Genomic DNA, 17,918 nt, shown 5'->3' with positions numbered 1-17,918 from the left:
TGCTGGCTGGCTGTCTCTGAAAATGTATTTTTGGTTGCCCTAGAAACAAGCGTTCTCATAGAATAGGACAATGGGAAATGTAGTTGTCTGTCTACTGGACCGCTTTGGAATACGTTCTAATTATATGGTTAAATCACAGCTCATATGGACATTTATTTGAACTGACAGCTTTTGGGAGAATTAAAAAACACACCATCCTAATTTGTAAATAAACTCAAACTGTTTTCAACTAAAGCAATTATATTAGACTTAGTACAAGTTAGTACTTAGTACAATTGTTTGTTTTGATCAACTTTCAGGATATACTACAATTAAAAAAACGATACACTAGCCTATAATAAGCATGCACACTGTAGATCTACAAAGATAACTGTTAGGCCTATAGATAATCATGGTCCAACAGCATACATTTCACCTGCCGCTTTAACTCTTGATTTTGGTTTCACTAGTTGCTCTGTTGGGCAGTGGCTATTTCTGTCCATATATGCACTATGCATGTAGCTGCGAACTAACTTTGTGGTCCCCATACCGACAGACAGCTGAAGTTGCCAATCACTCGGTCAGCGCTGCACCCCTAAAACCTGGCCCACCAATCCTGCGGTGATGGAGAGTTTGGGGACAAAAATAGCCTCAGTGGTGTGGCTTGGGTGCGCTCTACTATTAGGGGAGTCAGCCTTTATCTTTACTAACCTACGTTAGTACCTCATTCTACAGAACACATTGTAACAAAATGGTTATAAAAGTATTTCTAGCTTCTTCATCAGGATCGACAGCGGTAAGCACTTACCCGAGTCTTTGTTTTTACATGCTATTAACTTTGTGGCCGGTTTACCACGACTATTGTTCAGCTCTTAATTCATATGCGTTTATGTGACTGGCAAACAGATTCAAATCGCTTGAAGTTATTATAGACCTAGGCAATTTAGCGGTTTGTCAACTTTTAGTACCGTTATTTGCGTCTAACTTCTCATTTGAGGAGCACTAGGACTACCCGAGTTCCTTATATATCTCTACCGTCGCTGAGATCACATTCCTAACCTGCAACAGCAATCTGTTGAAGATGAATCACCATGCATTCACTTGCAGAACCTTCTGGAATATATTTGGACTACCTCAAACCTAATCTACAATATCAAAAGGAAATGTACACTACATGACCAAAAGTGTGTGGACACCTGCTTGTCGAACATCTCATTCCAAAATCATGGGCATTAACATAGAGTTGGTCCCCCCTTTGTTGCTATAACAGCCTTCACTTTTCTGAGAAGGCTTTCCAATAGATATTGGAACATTGCAACTGGGACTTGCTTCCATTCAGCCACAAGAGCATTAGTGAGGTCGGGCACTGATGTTGTGCGTTTAGGCCTGGCTTGCAGTCAGTGTTCCAATTCATCTCAAAGGTGTTCGATGGAGTTGAGGTCAGGGGTCTGTGCAGGCTAGTCAAGTTCTTCCACACGGATTTCGGCAAACCATTTCTGTATGGTCCTTGCTTTGTGCATCCGGTTATTGTCATGCTAAAACAGGAATGGGCCTTCCTCAAACTGTTACCACAAAATTAGAAGCACAGTATCGTCTAGAATGTCATTGTATGGTGTAGCGTTACGATTTCCCTTCACTGGAACTAAGGGGCCTAGCCCGAACCATGAAACACAGCCCCAGACCGTTATTCCTCCTCCATCAAACGTTACAGTTGGCGCTATGCATTGGGGCAGGTAGCATTCTCCTGGCATCTACCAAACCCAGATTCATCCGTAGGACTGTCAGATGGTGAAGCGTAATTCATCACTCCATAGAACGCGTTCCCACTGCTCCAGAGTCCAATGGCGGCGAGCTTTACACCACTCCAGCCAACGCTTGGCATTGCACTTGATGATCTTAGGCTTGTGTGCAGCTGCTCAGCCATGGAAACCCATTTAATGAAGCTCCCGACGAAACAGTTATTGTGCTGACGTTGCTTCCAGAGACAGTTTGGAACTCGGTAGTGAGTGTTGCAACCGAGGACAGGCAATTATTACACGCCTCAGCACTTGGCGGTCCTGTTCTGTGAGCTTCTGTGACCTACCACTTCGCGGCAGAGCCCTTGTTGCACCTAGATGTTTCCACTTCACAATGACAGCACTTACAGTTAACCTGGGTAGCTCTATCACGGCAGAAATTTGACAAACTAACTTGTTGGAAAGGTGGCATCCTATGACGGTGCCACGTTGGAAGTCACTGAGCTCTTCAGTAAGGCCATTCTACTGCTAATGTTTGTCTATGGAGATTGCATGGCTGTGTGCTCGATTTTATACACCTGTCAGCAACAGGTGTGGCTAAAATAGCCAAATCGACTAATTTGAAGGGGGTGTACACATACTTCTGTATACAGTTGAAGTCGGAAGTTTACATACACCGTAGCCAAGTACATTTACACTCAGTTTTTCACAATTCCTGACATTTAATCCTAGTAAAAATTCCCTGTTTTAGGTCAGTTAGGGTCACCACTTTATTTTAAGAATGTGAAATGTCAGAATAATAGTAGAGAGAATGATTTATTTCAGCTTTTATTTCATCACATTCCCAGTGGGTCAGAAGTTTACATACACTCAATTAGTATTTTGTAGCATTGCCTTTACATTGTTTAACTTAGGTCAAATATTTTGGGTAGCCTCCCACAAGCTTCCCACAATAAGTTGGGTGAATTCCAGTCCATTCCTCCTGACAGAGCTGGTGTAACTGAGTCAGGTTTGTAGGCCTCCTTGCTCGCATCCACTTTTTCAGTTCTGCCCACAAATTTCTATAGGATTGAGGTCAGGGCTTTGTGATGGCCACTCCAGTACCTTGACTTTGTTGTCCTTAAGCCATTTTGCCACAACTTTGGAAGTATGCTTGGGGTCATTGTCCATTTGGAAGACCCATTTGCGACCAAGCTTTAACTTCCTGACTGATGTCTTGAGATGTTGCTTCAATATTCCACATAATTTTCCTTCCTCATATTTTGTGAAGTCCACCAGTCCCTCCTCCAGCAAAGCACCCCCACAACATGATGTTGCCACGCCCGTGCTTCACAGTTGGGATGTACTTTAGTGCGAAAAGTGCAAATCAATACCAGAACAACAGCAAAGGACCTTGTGAAGATGCTGGAGGAAACAGGTACAAAAGTATCTATATCTACAGTAAAACGAGTCCTATATTGTCTCCTTCCTGAGCGGTATGACGGTTGCGTGGTCCCATGGTGTTTATACTTGCGTACTATTGTTTGTACAGATGAACGTGGTATTTTCAGGCATTTGTAAATTGCTCCCAAGGATGAACCAGACTTGTGGAGGTCTACAATTTTTTTCTGAGGTCTTGGCTGATTTCTTTTGATTTTCCCATGATGTCAAGCAAAGAGGCATGAGTTTGAAGGTAGGCCTTGAAATACATCCACAGGTACACCTCCAATAGGCTAATTGACATAATTTGAATCAATCAGAAGCTTCTAAAGCCATGACATCATTTTCTGGAATTTTCCAAGCTGTTTAAAGGCACAGTCAACTTAGTGTATGTAAACTGCTGATCCACTGGAATTGTGATTACCGTAAATTCCGGACTATAAGCCGCAACTTTTTTCCCAGGCTTTGAACCTCGCAGCTTAAACAATGACGCGGCTAATATATGTTTTTTTCCGCTTTCAATTTTTTTTTCTCCAAAAAAACACATTCTGTGACGTGCTCAGTTTTTTTTCGGCATGAAGCTTTCATTAGACCAATGAAATTGCCAAACGGGTTAAGGTCAAACAACTTTACAACGCTCTCAAACTTCCCATCATTCTGATTACTGTAGTCATTTTGTCGCCCTCATCATGGCAAAGACACGGAGAAATGTATATGATGCAGCTGTAACAGTGTAGGTTCCGTCCCTCTCTTCGCCCCAACCCGGGCTCGAACCAGGGACCCTTGCACACATCAACAACTGACACCCCACGAAGCATCGTTACCCATCGCGCCACAAAAGCCGCGGCTTTTAGGGGAAACCCTACTTCAAGTCTCAGAGCGAGTGACGTCACTGATTGAAACACTATTAGCGCGCACCACCGCTAACTAACTAGCCATTTCACATCGGTTACACTCACCCCCCCTTTGACCTCCTCCTTTTCCGCAGCAACCAATGATCAGGGTCAACAGCATCAATGTAACAGTGTAGGTTCCGTCCCTCTCTTCGCCCCAACCCGGGCTCGAACCAGGGACCTTTGCACACATCAACAACTGACACCCCACGAAGCATCGTTACCCATCGCGCCACAAAAGCCGCGGCCCTTGCAACGCAAGGGGAAACCCTACTTCAAGTCTCAGAGCGAGTGACGTCACTGATTGAAACGCTATTAGCGCGCACCACCGCTAACTAACTAGCCATTTCACATCGGTTACACAGCTTTCAAGTTGAAGGCGATTGATCTGGCTGTTGGAAAAGGAAATAGAGCTGCTGCACGGGAGCTTGGTCTTAATGAGTCGATGATAAGATGTTGGAAACAGCAGCGTGAGGAATTGACTCAGTGCAAAAAGACAACTAAAGCTTACTGCTAATTTTTTATTTTTTGTTACAAGCCGTGTTTCGTTAAAGCCTGTGTAAAGTTCATTTGTTTCAATGTACCGGTAGGCACCTGCGGCTTATAGACATTTGCGGCTTATTTATGTTCAAAATAATATATATTTTTTAAATTCAGTGGGTGCGGCTTATATTCAGGTGCGCTTAATAGTCCGGAAATTACGGTAAGTGAAATAATCTGTTTGTAAACAATTGTTGGAAAAATTGCCTGTGTCATGCTCAAAGTAGATGTCCTAACCGACTTGCCAAAACTATAGTTTGCTAACAATAAATTTGTGGAGTGGTTGAAAAACGAGTTTTAATGACTCCAACCTAAGTGTATGTAAACTTCTGACTTCAACTGCATATAGTGTATGATATGTGAATAGATTCTTTCTCAAACTATAAAACAAAAAGTAAAAAACTTTCATTAATGTATTAGCCTTCTACTCTGCTCTCCTCAACCTAGTGATAGAAAAAAATCTGCCAAACATGATCTCATGAAGAAGAAGCCTATCTATACTGTGTTTGTTGTTTGTCTGTACACCTGTGTGATTGTCCAGATCAAAAAGAAGCAACAGGATGTGCTTGGATTCCTGGAGGCCCTGAAAGTGGACTACGCTCCATTGGACATTGCCTGCAATGAGGACAACCGCATGTGGATGAGGGAAAATGTCCCTGTGGAGAAAAAGCCCACCAACGGGATCCCTCTACCCCCTCAGATCTTCAACGAAGAGAGCTACTGTGGGGTGAGCATAACTAGATAATATAGAAGGTGTGGTGACCAATAAGCCTACTCCCTACTGAATGGTTCAGGTAAAGGTGGGGGAAAAGTGTCCATTCAAATGCTGAGAGAACGATTGGAGACTAAACAGAAATGTCTAATTTGCCTTTTACCATAGGACTACGAGACATTCTTTGACGCCAAAGAGGACAATGCGGTGTATGCCTTCCTGGGTCTGCCACCTCCTCCAGGTTCCAAGGTTGGAATTCAACTTTCACTTAATTTTCTAAAATATAAATTGTGTTTATATAGCTTTTTAGCTATAGAATTCAGCTACCCAATGTGTTTTCCACTCAAGGGATTGGGATTCGATCCAGCAACCTTTCGGTTACAGACCCAACACTCTAACCACTAGGCTACCTGCCGCCCCAAGTAACTAGTAATGTTGCTAATCCTCTCATTGCATGGATGAGTGGCAATTTAGAGTTGGTTTAAAAACAGTGTACCCGTCTCTCATTAATTAACATGTGTACATTTCTCAGTTTTTACAGTGTTTCATTGTGTTTATATTTCATCTGTAGTTTTTGCAAAGCATATAAAGTATTTATAATAATTCTATGATATTATATAGGATTTATACTCAATAGAAAGCAGACGATTGGGAATCAGTTCATTATTTTTCTAATTAATTATTTCTATAATAGGACTATTCTTATAGAAGAACATGCTGATGCTGTTGTAAAACATTATATGAACATTTATATGTAGATATATTAAGAAAAAACTTCAACTTCTCAACTCACTTTGGGATGCTGCCAAACCATAGAGAAATTATTTGTATCTTTTTCCCAAAAAGGTGGCAAGGGACAGCAGAGAAAGTATTGCCCAGCTGAACCTGTGATCTTCCTCTAACAAATCCCATAGGCTTTTAGAGGGTGCTGTTTCGAGAAGGGTGCAAATTGAGTTAATTTTACTGGACAAGCTTCATGGGTATTTCTGGGAAAAGAGTTCAGACTCCCTCTGCTTTCGCTGTTCTCCAGAGTACCAGGCCGGTTAATTTTCCATTTAAGTTGCAATGTTGTTGGAATGACAGTTTTTGTTATTGATACTGTTGACTGGACTGATTTAGCTGGCTCCCGACAGTGTGATAATATGCAGTCTTCCTCGCTACAGCATACATCATTAAAAACCTCTAATTTATCTCCGCAGCACCACTATGCTGCTATTCATCACCTTGCAACCATATGTAATTGCCCTTCATTTATTCATGCATTTTCCTTTACTCAGAGGAGCTGCTGATGCTGATGCCTTACTCTGTGATGTCTTTGAACATGTGACTCCAGCAGTAGGGCTGCTCCCCTCCTGGTGTTTGATGTGTGCCCATGACAGCTGCTGTGTCATTATTATTCTAACACGTCGTTTTTTCCCCCTTGATGGCACATGGATGTTTTCACTCTAGAAAAGAGAGGTTCCGATGGAGGAGTGCAATGGAGATGAACACACAGAGGAGGTGGAAGCAGAGGTGGGAGGAGAAACAGGAGAGGAAGCAGCAGAAGAGAAGGTGGCAGAGGAGAAGGAGGCAGTCGAAGACACAGAGGAATCCTTAGAGGACACTGTAATTGGCTCCCAGAATCCCATGCTGTGTCCTCCCGTGACGTCTCCTCTCTCCATCTCTTTAATGTTGTCTTTTCCTCGACCTCAAGGTTTTGTTTCCCTCGAGCTCCTGTTATTCTCGTCTCCTCCTCAACTCTGGACCATACCAATCCACCTGTATTCTGTTATATTGACTGTCCCATAACTGTTTCTATTGACTGTTGACTGTTCTGTTTGTTCCTTAGATCTGTTGGATGTTCAACCACTTCTCTGTTCTGTAGCAGTTAACTGTCATGTCGTCTCAATGACTACATAATCGTTGGTCTTGATTTTCTTTGATATGTACTATGTCCTTTGTTCTACAACTATGTCTAGGTGTGTATATGTTGTATGTTTCCATGTCTAGGTGTGTGTGTCGTTCCACTGTCTATCCATGTCTAGGTGTGTATGTGTCGTTCTGCTGTCCATCCATGTCTAGGTGTGTATATGTCGTTCTGCTGTCCATCCATGTCTAGGTGTGTATATGTCGTTCTGCTGTCCATCCATGTCTAGGTGTGTATATGTTGTATGTTTCCATGTCTAGGTGTGTATGTGTCGTTCTGCTGTCCATCCATGTCTAAGTGTGTATGTGTCGTTCTGCTGTCCATCCATGTCTAAGTGTGTATGTGTCGTTCTGCTGTCCATCCATGTCTAGGTGTGTATATGTCGTTCTGCTGTCCACCCATGTCTAGGTGTGTATATGTCGTTCTGCTGTCCATCCATGTCTAGGTGTGTATGTGTCGTTCTGCTGTCCATCCATGTCTAGGTGTGTATGTGTCGTTCTGCTGTCCACCCATGTCTAGGTGTGTATGTGTCGTTCTGCTGTCCATCCATGTCTAGGTGTGTATGTGTCGTTCTGCTGTCCATCCATGTCTAGGTGTGAATGTGTCGTTCTGCTGTCCATCCATGTCTAGGTGTGTATGTGTCGTTCTGCTGTCCATCCATGTCTAAGTGTGTATGTGTCGTTCTGCTGTCCATCCATGTCTAGGTGTGTATGTGTTGGTGGGGGTCCTCTGGAAATCCCACCATGTTGTTGTTCAATGTGTGTGATCTGTGAGATCTGTTCAAGTTGCATGACCTTCAATGTAGAAGTGTCTCATCCATGTTTGAGGAGAGGTTCTCTGTTTCCCATATGCCTCCTTGAGGTCATGCTATCATTCTAAAAATCCTGATACACAATCTTTTCTATTTTCTCCCCTTTCTGCCAGAAGGCCCCCGTGAAGGAGGAAGAAGCCCAGGTAAGTTGTTTTTACATTTCTGAAAAGTATTGAAATTAAATAGAAATTTCGGAGTCATGTCCCAGTCTCACTGTTTTTCTCTCTTATCCTAAACAGGAAGAAGTAGAGGATGAAGAGGCTAAGGTAACAGGCAACACTGTGTTCACTGGAGTAATTCCTGATATGAAGGGCATTGTCATTAATAACAACAGCCACTGCTCACTGCATTGTGCCATCTGCCCCACTAAGAAACGATCTTAGCTTGGATCTCATAGACCTGACACATGGTTCCATACTACATTGTGCCTTTATTGAACTCGCTAATATTCTGGAATTAAGTAAATTATTAACTTGTAGATATTTTAGTCATCCAACTATTCTAATCAAAGCATATACATGTACGTCTAAAAGGGACATAGGTCTATGTTTTCCTGGCCATAGTCACTGATTATCAGTACTATGAAGATTCTCTTCCAATGCCCAGTCACAGCTGTCTGCTAGCCATTGTAACAAAACATGATTACATCATACATGCTTAATAACATGCTATATACATATTCAAAGTTTCACAACTCACCAGTAGCTTAATTAATAAATGCTTTTATTGTGACTTGAAAGCTGTATTGAGAATGGTAAAGGTTAAAGGAAGGCAAAAGCCTGACTGATCAGCAAAGGTCAAATATCACATTGTTTTAATGTCTCATACCACTGTTGTGTTCTGTTGGGCTCAGAAGTGGCACAGAAGCTAGCTAATGCTGGTACTGAATACAAAGTTCTGTGGTACAAACAAACAGACGCAGAGTAAACCGAGACGTGTTAGTGTTACCCAGGGCACTATTGTTCACTACAGAGTGAACCACTATCAACTCTTTATTGATAAGATATAAAGTTATAAACTCCTGAATAAGTTCTATATAACTGAATATATCCATCAGACTTATGTGCAATGTGTCAATAGATATCAAAGCACTTGTGATGTTATTGGATTGTAGTAATAGTCAATTAGTTAAAATCTCAATTTCTTAGTTAAAGTAACCTGGTGAAAGCTAGTGAGTTCATCCAAAGCTAATCATTGCTATTCGTTGTTTTAGGGAGAAGACGATCAGCCGGTTTCTGAGGTAGATCTACTTATTTTTTAATGTTGTTTTTTTACCCATTTTTCTCCCCAATTTCGTGATATTCAATTGGTAGTTACAGTCTTGTCCCGTCGCTGCAACTCCCGAGTGGACTCGGGAGAGGCGAAGGTCAATAGCCATGCGTCCTCCGAAACAAGACCCAGCCAAGCTGCACTGCTTCTTGACACACTGCTCGTTCAACCCGGAAGCCAGCCGCACCAATGTGTTGGAGGAATCACCGTACAGCTAGTGACCGAAGCCGGTGTGCATGCGCCTGGCCGCCACAAGGAGTTGCTAGAGCGCAATGGGACAAGGACATCCCAGCCGGCCAAACCCTCCCCTAACCCGGACGACGCTGGTCCAATTATGTGCCGCCTCATGGGTCTCCCGGTCGCGGTCGCATGCCACAAAACCCGGGATCGAATCCGGATCTGTAGTAACGCCTGTAGCACTGATCATTGCCTTAGACCACTGCGCCGCTCGGGAGGCCGAGGTAGATCTACTTTCAATTGTGTTCTATAGCTGTAGTGTTCAGTCCTTAAAGTCGAATTCATTATATACTGTTTTCTCAATTTCTGTGCTAAGGGCCTTGGGTGTTCAGTTTTAATGTGTGGTTTGTTTGCATCATTGTGATGGTGGTCTGTGTCTGATTGTCCAGACAACTAACCTCACATATTCTTCTTTGTTGTCGCTTTTCTTGTGCAATATTGAATGCTGAAACCCCTCTTCCTTCGTAATCCCATGACTTGCAACTCCAGATCCACTTTTGTCGTTTTTGCCCCCTTCTCATTTTCCACAGGTCTCCTATGGAGGGATTTCTGTACGTTTGGATGCATTTCATCTTAATCCTTGACACAGTTTTAGAACACTGATATTTTCTATGGCATGCCACCTTAGAGATATAATCATTAGATACCCTAGCATCTACATTCATACATTGCCTTCAGAAAGTATTTAGACCCCTTGACTTTTTTCACATTTTGTTACGTTACAGCATTATTTTAAAATGGATTACATTACAAAATCCTCAGAAATCTACACACAATACCCCATAATGACAAATTAAAAACAGGTTTTTAGAAATGTTTGCAAATGTATTAAAAATAAAAAACGTAAATATCTTATTTACATAAGTATTCACACCCTTTGCTATGAGACTCGAAATTGAGCTCAGGTGCATCCTGTTTCCATTGATCATCCTTGAGATGTTACTACAACTTGGAGTCCACCTGTGGTAAATTCAATTGATTGGACATGATTTGGAAAGGCACACACCTGTCTAATATATGGTCCCACAGTTGACACTGCATGTCAGAGCAAAAACCAAGCTATGAGGTTGAAGGAATTGTCCGTAGAGCACCGAGACAGGATTGTGTCAAGGCACAGATCTGGGGAAGGGTACAAAAAATGTCTGCAGCATTGAAGGTCTCCAAGAACACAGTGGCCTCCATCATTCTGAAATGGAAGAAGTTCGGAACCACCAAGACTCTTCCTAGAGCTGGCCTCCCGGCCAACTGAGCAATCGGGGGAGAGTTCCTCTGTGGAGATGGGAGAACCTTCCAGAAGGACAACCATCTCAGCAGCACTTCACCAATCAGGCACCTAAAGACTCTCAGACCATGAGAAACAAGATTCTCTGGTCTGATGAAACCAAGATTCAACTCTTTGGCCTGAATGCCAAGCGTCACATCTGGAGGAAACCTGGCACCATTGCTACGGTGAAGCATGGTGGTGGCAGCATCATGCTGTGGGGGATGTTTTTCAGCGGCAGGGACTGGAAGACTAGTCAGGATCGAGACAAAGATGAAAGGAGCAAAGTACAGAGAGATCCTTGATGAAAATTTGCTACAGAGCGCTCAGGACCTCAGACTGGGGCAAAGATTCACCTTTCAACAGCATAACGACCCTAAGCACACAGCCAAGACAACGCAGTAGTGGCTTCAGGACAAGTCTGAATGTCCTTGAGTAGCCCAGCCAGAGCCCGGACTTGAACCTGATCGAAACATCTCTGGAGAGACCTGAAAATAGCTGTACAGCAACGCTCCCCATCCAACCTGCTTGAGAGGATCTGCAGAGAAGAATGGGAAAAACTCCCCAAATACAGGTGTGCCAAGCTTGTAGCGTCATACCCAAGAAAACTCAAGGCTGTAATCGCTGCCAAAGTTACTTCAACAAAGTACTGAGTAAAGGGTTTGAATACTTACGTAAATGTGATATTTCAGTGCTTTGTTTTTTATAAATTAGCAGAAACCTGTTTTTGCTTTGTCATTATGGGGTATTGTGAGGGAAAAAAACATTTAATACATTTTAGAATAAGGCTGTAACCTAACAAAATGTGGAAAAAGTCAAGTGATCTGAATACTTTCTGAAGGCGCTGTATTTGTCATTTGATAAGATAGTTTGATGATTTGATTTTGAAAAATGGCTTGCTCCTTTAGCTGCTACTCTGTCTACATTGAAATATATATTGTATAAATAGTTAACACCAGATACAGTAAAAAAGATTGTAAGTCTAAATAAATACAATAAAGATAATTAAGTTTAACAAAATATTTTAGGGCTCCATGTTGAATCATGCATGAAAAGCTATCTGCAAGAGGGTCTCCTCCGCCAGCAACTCCTTGTACCTCCTCCACACATTGACCTCTCTCACCTTTGCCCTTTTCCCCCATCTCTTCATTTGGTTTTCCAGGGATAAGAGGATTTGGGGTCGGAGGTAACTGGGCTTCGGCGGCTGTGAATTTCTGTGGTTGTTCCCTTAGCCACGAGCTGTGTGGGTTTGTCTGGCAGAGATCAGAAGGCTTTGTGTTGTAGGACGGAAGAGCTTGTCTTGTGATCTATCTGCCGTTCGTTCCCTCATCAGTAGTCCATGTTCACTCCCTCTGAACCTCTCTTTCTCCCCTCTCTCTTAGCCTTCCTCCTCCTCATTTATTCCCTAGTCCTGTAGCTGCTTCCTTTCTGTCAGCCTGAACTATCCCTGTAGATAAAGATTTTAACAGACCTTTCCTATCGCGCATGCTTCTGGTGTCACCTCTGACCAGACCATCCACACCACTGACACTCAATCTCATCCTTTCTAGGAGGAAGAAGAGCTGCGACAGCTTGAGGTAGATTGATAAGTGTTTTTTTCCAACTACACTCGTCCTCCCTCTACCTCTTCACCATTCTATCAATGCTGCTTTTCTTGCTTCCACATCTTGCACAGTTTATTCAGCATTCCTTCAATTTCCTCCTTCACTACTTTTTGTGTAGATGGAACAGACCCTATCTCACCTATGGCATCCGAACAGACTGTAGCCCTTTACTTTATTTCTTTAGCCCTCTGTCTCATGCCAGATAATGATATCTCAATCACATAGTTGGATGAGCAACATGGTAACTCTGCTAGCCATCAGAACACAGACCATGATAGAGAAACCCAGCACTGTCATTCATCCTGATTTTAGAATTCTTCTCACTCACTCACTCACTCACTCACTCACTCACTCACTCACTCACTCACTCACTCACTCACTCACTCACTCACTCACTCACTCACTCACTCACTCACTCACTCACTCACTCACTCACTCACTCACTCACACAGAGCCTCTCCAACATTCCTTACTGCCCCTGCCTGTCCTCTCTTCTCTTCCACACAAGCTTCAGTGCTTTTGCTCTCTCTGCTCTTATTCTTTCTCCCCTTTCTTGATCTCCTCCACCTCCTCCTATACTTTCTTTCTCTTCTCCACCTCCTATACTTTCTTGCTCTCTTCCACCTCCTCCTATACTTTCTTGCTCTCCTCCACCTCCTCCTATACTTTCATTGCAGGAGCAAGAAGAGTCAGTCAGTGAGGTTGAAATAGTTTCCTCTGGATGGAATTTGTGGCGTCTTCTGTGGATCTTAGATTGGAAAGACCCTCTCTCTGTCTCTCTATCTCTGCTGCATGGGTGGTAGTCTCTGTGGTACAGTTAACTGATGGTGTGCAGCATGGCAGACAACATCGCCAACACCGTCATTCGGTTCACTTATGGTAATAATAATGGGAACATTAAGTAACACAGGGTTTTCCTCCCTCTTGTAGTCTCCTTAGTGACATGCAGATTTGCTTTTCTCAAATATAGGCTGTTGTATCTCTTGCGTTTGTTCCCACTTTGACATTGAAATGCTCAAAACCCCTGATATCCCCTACCTTAGGAAGAAGAAGAGGCCCCAGAGGTAACAGAGGTATATTCTGGCTGCTCTCCAAGCCCATTGCATGGTGTGGCCCCTGATGTGGAGTAAATGGACCTTATGCATGACCCTACTCCTTCATATGTGGATTTAGTGTGGGTTGGTTTGTGAAGAGCTCACTACCATCATATTCTTCAAGGCTGTCAGCATCCCTCCTGTGGTATGCTGTCTTTAATTTGGGGAAATGATTGAGCTCTCTCTGGACTCTGGTTGTGGTTTTGGTGCTGTGTGACTGGGATGAGGTCATTACCCGTTGGTTTACCTGGAGGCTTGAGGATTCTGCAGCATTGTGCCAGTGGATGTTTCATAACAGGTGACATTCATCGTTTGGTGTCAAGATCTGCCTCTGCGCACATGAGTACAAGTCTGACACATAGACATGCTTGTGAATTGGATCTTACAGTGTTGCATAGGGATCCCTAGTGACTTGACCAGAACTCCATGACAACCAGGATGTTTAAATAGCCATTGGCATGGCTTCACTTTGTGAGGAGAGTCTTGAGACTGAGTGTGGACAGGACAAGCACAGCAGAAGATTAATGGACTGTTTGTTATTGTGCAATGCTCCCCCACAACAAGATATTGGCAGTGTCAGATATGTTGCACCAAACTATACTGCTTTAAATAATGTGTTACTGTGGACATCATTTATCAAATCTTGAATACACAGCAAGCACTATATCCACAAGCAAGTTTTCTGTAAAACTTAGTCATTAAAAACAGTGAATTAATTGGTCACAGGACTAATTAATTGCACTTCACCACCTGTTTTAAGTGTAGAATATAGGGTAAAGGCTTTTTACATTTGTAGAAATGTAGCTAATTGCAACACCATGCTCAACCCAACAGATGCACCTCGGAGTGAATGTGGTCTGATGATTTGTGAAGTATGCAGTGCCTTGCAGTTTCACGTCATATGACACCACCTCAGAGAGGGCCTTGCTTAAAGGCCCACACTAATCTTACTACTTCACTAGCAGTTAAGGGAATGGTGCACTATCCCTGTGGCTAACTTGTTCCATTGGCCTAAGTAATGGTGATATTCCTAGTGTTCCTAGTGTCTTCCCAGTCTCATCTCTCCTACCTGTTTTCTTGATGCCTCCCCTGGATGGTTTAACTCCATTTTAACCCAACTATACACACTACTCTTTCCTTTTCCCCTATGCTGGACTCTTCCCTTCACAAAAAAACAAAATCTTTTTTTTGCTATGCCAAGGAGGAAGAAGAAGAAGAAGTGACAGAGGAAGCAGAGGTAGTATATCAACCAGCAAACACACTGATGTTCTCACCAGTGTTCGCCTTGATGCAAAGACTCACCAGTGTTCGCCTTGATGCAAAGACAAATTGCCTTATCTGAATGAAATCAGTTTCTCCACTCCTCAGTAATCATGTTCAACTGTAATCAAGCACAGCTGAGAGATAACACTTAATTGAAGAGGAAAGCTTTCTTCTGGCTGCTCTCTTTATTAAACTAGCACTCTCTGTCATCTCACAGTCATCTGTGCTCTTTTTTTAAAGAAACTAATATGGATTTAAACTACGGTCTGGTTCTTGTATTCTTATATTGATAGGACTGAGTGGGATATCTTGGTTCTCCGCTCTTCTGTTGTCTTGCTTTACTTTGTCATTACTCAGTTTTATTTTCTCAGCAGGAAGAAGAGGACGAGTAGTTCCAGCCAAGAAAGGTTTAGGATGTGATTCACTACTGCCCAGGTAAAATACACTACTTTATTACTTAATCAGAATTCTCTTCTCTGCCACTGAGTGGCAGTATTAGAGCAGTTAGTTTGCCGTGAACTGACGGCTGCATTGTAAAACTCGTAAACATGTCTTCTTGTTACTGAATATCTTTATAGAGTCATTTAAAAATAAAACTATTCAGTACATGTATTACTTTGTGCCGTTTTTACCCTTTTATCAAATGTCTCCTCATACTGGCATTATTAAACCATTGTATTGTTTAGTGTCCTACATGTACCCAGATTACAGATACAAATCCTAAAAAACACATAACCCAACCAGTGTAAAGTGAGGATATAATCCCTGTATTTAATGTACACTGTGTTGCTGTTCTGTATTGGTAGCTGTGTGTTAAGTGTTCTATCAGAGAAGCTAGAGAGAACAGATCATGGGGCTATTTAACAGGGACTGTCACCAGTCTCTACACCGAAAGCTTCAGTGAGCACAAAATGCCTGAAGGATCAAGTGAACAGCCATATAAAACGATATCTCATGAATTGTCTTTTATTTTCCTGCGGCAGTGATGATGATGATGATGATGATGATGATAATAATAATAATAACCGTAATCTTCAAAGCTGCACTCATCGCCCCTCTCCAGTAGTGTAGAAAAAGGCTCTGCTCGCTGCAGGAGATATTTGGGTTGAGGAGAGGGAACAGCCTGAGACTTTGATTGGATGGCACTGCCCCCCCCACCTAAATAAAAAAACAAACCTGTCACGCCCAGTTAGAGAAAGCAGCTAAGTGAGCTACTGAAGGGCCTCGAGAGGGACTGGCACTCAGGATGGCATGGGCAGTTTGGGCACCGTGGTGACTAGAAGCTTAGGACCCACAGCCACTAGCAGAGGCGCATTGGTGACCTTTTTATTGTCTTCCAGCCTAGAGAGACCCCTTGTTCCGGCCCTTCCTGACCCCTCTGATCCCTCAGACCGTCCCCAACCGGACTACCCACATTGCCCCGAACTGCTCACTGGGAACGCACATGTCCCCCTGCGGGAACCTGCTGGCTGAAACCTGCCAATCACACACTGTCTGTACGGCCCACCCATACTCCAGAGATAACCCCCTATTTTACCAGATGTTTATATTGCATTCAGTGTGTAGCTCAATTAAATAGTGTTATTAGTTTGTAGTTTTTAGCAGCTTTTCTAATTGTACATACACAGTCATATGTTAAGCATTTAAATATTTCAGACATACTTCTCATGTTTCAAATTGAAAAGGGTAGTTTTATACCACAGTTTGTATAGGATGATGAGCATCTTACCACCAACGCCTTAGCAGTCAATGACCGACAGCTTTAACCCTGTGAGTATCTGAGTGAAGATCACTCTACTGTGAACTGCAACCAGTGAATGGACTCTAGGACTAAAACAGATCTATCAATGCAGTGCCTCTCACTCGATGCCGGCAAAGATGTTAGATCTATATGTGTGAATGCAACCCAGTGACTCTCAATGCCTCAGTCCAACATGAGAAAGACCCTCATGTAGGGTTTCCACTAGCTTCCATAGCCACAAAGTCAGATTCCACAGCCACAAAGTCAAATATGACAAAAAAAATTGCTTTTTGGTCTTACTTTAAGGTTAGGGTTAAGCATAAAGTTAGCAGTGTGATTTGGGTTAGGTTTCAAATAAAATGTTAAGAAATTGTAGAAATGGGCGGGGTTTAGCCATCATTATGACTTTGTGGCTATGGAAACTAGTGAGCACCCTCATGTACCGTGACTTATGACAGCTACTGGACACCATTCACTGAACATTACTGTTTGCTGATTTACTCTGCAGTTTGTTGAATGTAAAAGGAAGTGGATGACTAAGAAATCCTCCCTAGATGTAAGAGAAGTGAAATGCCAATAAAGTTACGTGGTGTAAACAGCTCCCCATGGCCTATTATGTTCTATTTGCAATTCATCGAGTTTTGTTTATAGATCAGTATACAATGTTAGGACTGGGCAGTGCAAGGTCAAGTCAACAGGATGTAGCTCAGTGTAAAGCCTTTCTCTGGGGGACTCCAGAAAGAGGTATGGAGGAGGGTATTGCACAGTGAAAATATATAGGTGAAAAAGTATGTTTATGTGTACATTTTGATAGAGTATTATTAGTTTCGTGAATTTGTCCTGAAATGTGATATTTGGTGCTCTCCTTTGAAGACATACCTATATTGAAAGATATATACATTTCAATGGAAGAGACCTGAGAAATCAAAATCGTCTGTGGTCTCTCCCTTGGAACACAGCATACTTTTGGTCGGTTGGCATTACAGTGATCAATGCTCTCCCTCTAAATTCACACACAGGTCATCATGTCTGTCCAGACCCATTCTCCTGAAGAGGGAGGGGAGCGCCATGAAGCCCCTGTAGACTGGGGGAATTTCAATGGCATTGTTCTCTCTGGGACTGTGGGAGTGAATCATGTTGAACAGTTGAAGTCGGAAGTTTACATACACCTTAGCCAAATACATTTAAATTCAGTTTTTCACAATTCCTGACATTCAATCCTAGTAAAAAGTAGTAGGTTAGGTTCATGCTCTACAACATTCGCAGAGTATGACCCTGCCTCACACAGGAAGCGGCGCAGGTCTTAATCCAGGCACTTGTCATCTCCCGTCTGGATTACTGCAACTCGCTGTTGGCTGGGCTCCCTGCCTGTGCCATTAAACCCCTACAACTCATCCAGAACGCCGCAGCCTGTCTGGTGTTCAACCTTCCCAAGTTCTCTCACGTCACCCCG

The 17,918-nt window shown here is 42.8% G+C and overlaps 1 protein-coding gene across 43 annotated transcripts; it reads left to right on the top strand.

Moving 5' to 3' along the window:
- Positions 1 to 555: 555 nt before the first annotated feature.
- On the top strand, positions 556 to 17,066 carry sh3bg (SH3 domain-binding glutamic acid-rich protein). 43 transcript variants are annotated; one of them, XM_014214619.2, is made up of 12 exons: positions 556 to 775; positions 5,109 to 5,294; positions 5,448 to 5,528; positions 6,729 to 6,884; positions 8,113 to 8,139; positions 8,236 to 8,262; positions 9,210 to 9,236; positions 12,314 to 12,340; positions 13,411 to 13,431; positions 14,663 to 14,698; positions 15,099 to 15,159; positions 16,065 to 17,066. In XM_014214619.2, exons 1-11 carry the CDS (start codon positions 731 to 733, stop codon positions 15,114 to 15,116), a joined length of 651 nt encoding a protein of 216 aa, XP_014070094.1. In that variant the 5' UTR covers positions 556 to 730; the 3' UTR covers positions 15,117 to 15,159; positions 16,065 to 17,066.
- The last annotated feature ends 852 nt before the right edge of the window (positions 17,067 to 17,918 follow it).

Source organism: Salmo salar, chromosome ssa09 (genome assembly GCF_905237065.1).
Source record: "Salmo salar chromosome ssa09, Ssal_v3.1, whole genome shotgun sequence".
Lineage (NCBI taxonomy): Eukaryota > Metazoa > Chordata > Actinopteri > Salmoniformes > Salmonidae > Salmo > Salmo salar.
The sequence above is the reverse complement of the archived record's forward strand: the minus strand, read 5'-3'. Positions and strand labels throughout refer to the sequence as shown.

What these genes read in the sequence shown, in the direction of transcription:
- sh3bg (XM_014214616.2), top strand. Translation starts at nt 731, where the DNA reads ATGGTTATAAAAGTATTTCTAGCTTCTTCATCAGGATCGACAGCG. An exon ending in AGGAATCCTTAGAGGACACT is followed by an intron (nt 6,885 to 8,112) that starts GTAATTGGCTCC and finishes TTCTGCCAGAAG; the next exon opens with GCCCCCGTGAAGGAGGAAGA. An exon ending in TGAAGGAGGAAGAAGCCCAG is followed by an intron (nt 8,140 to 8,235) that starts GTAAGTTGTTTT and finishes TATCCTAAACAG; the next exon opens with GAAGAAGTAGAGGATGAAGA.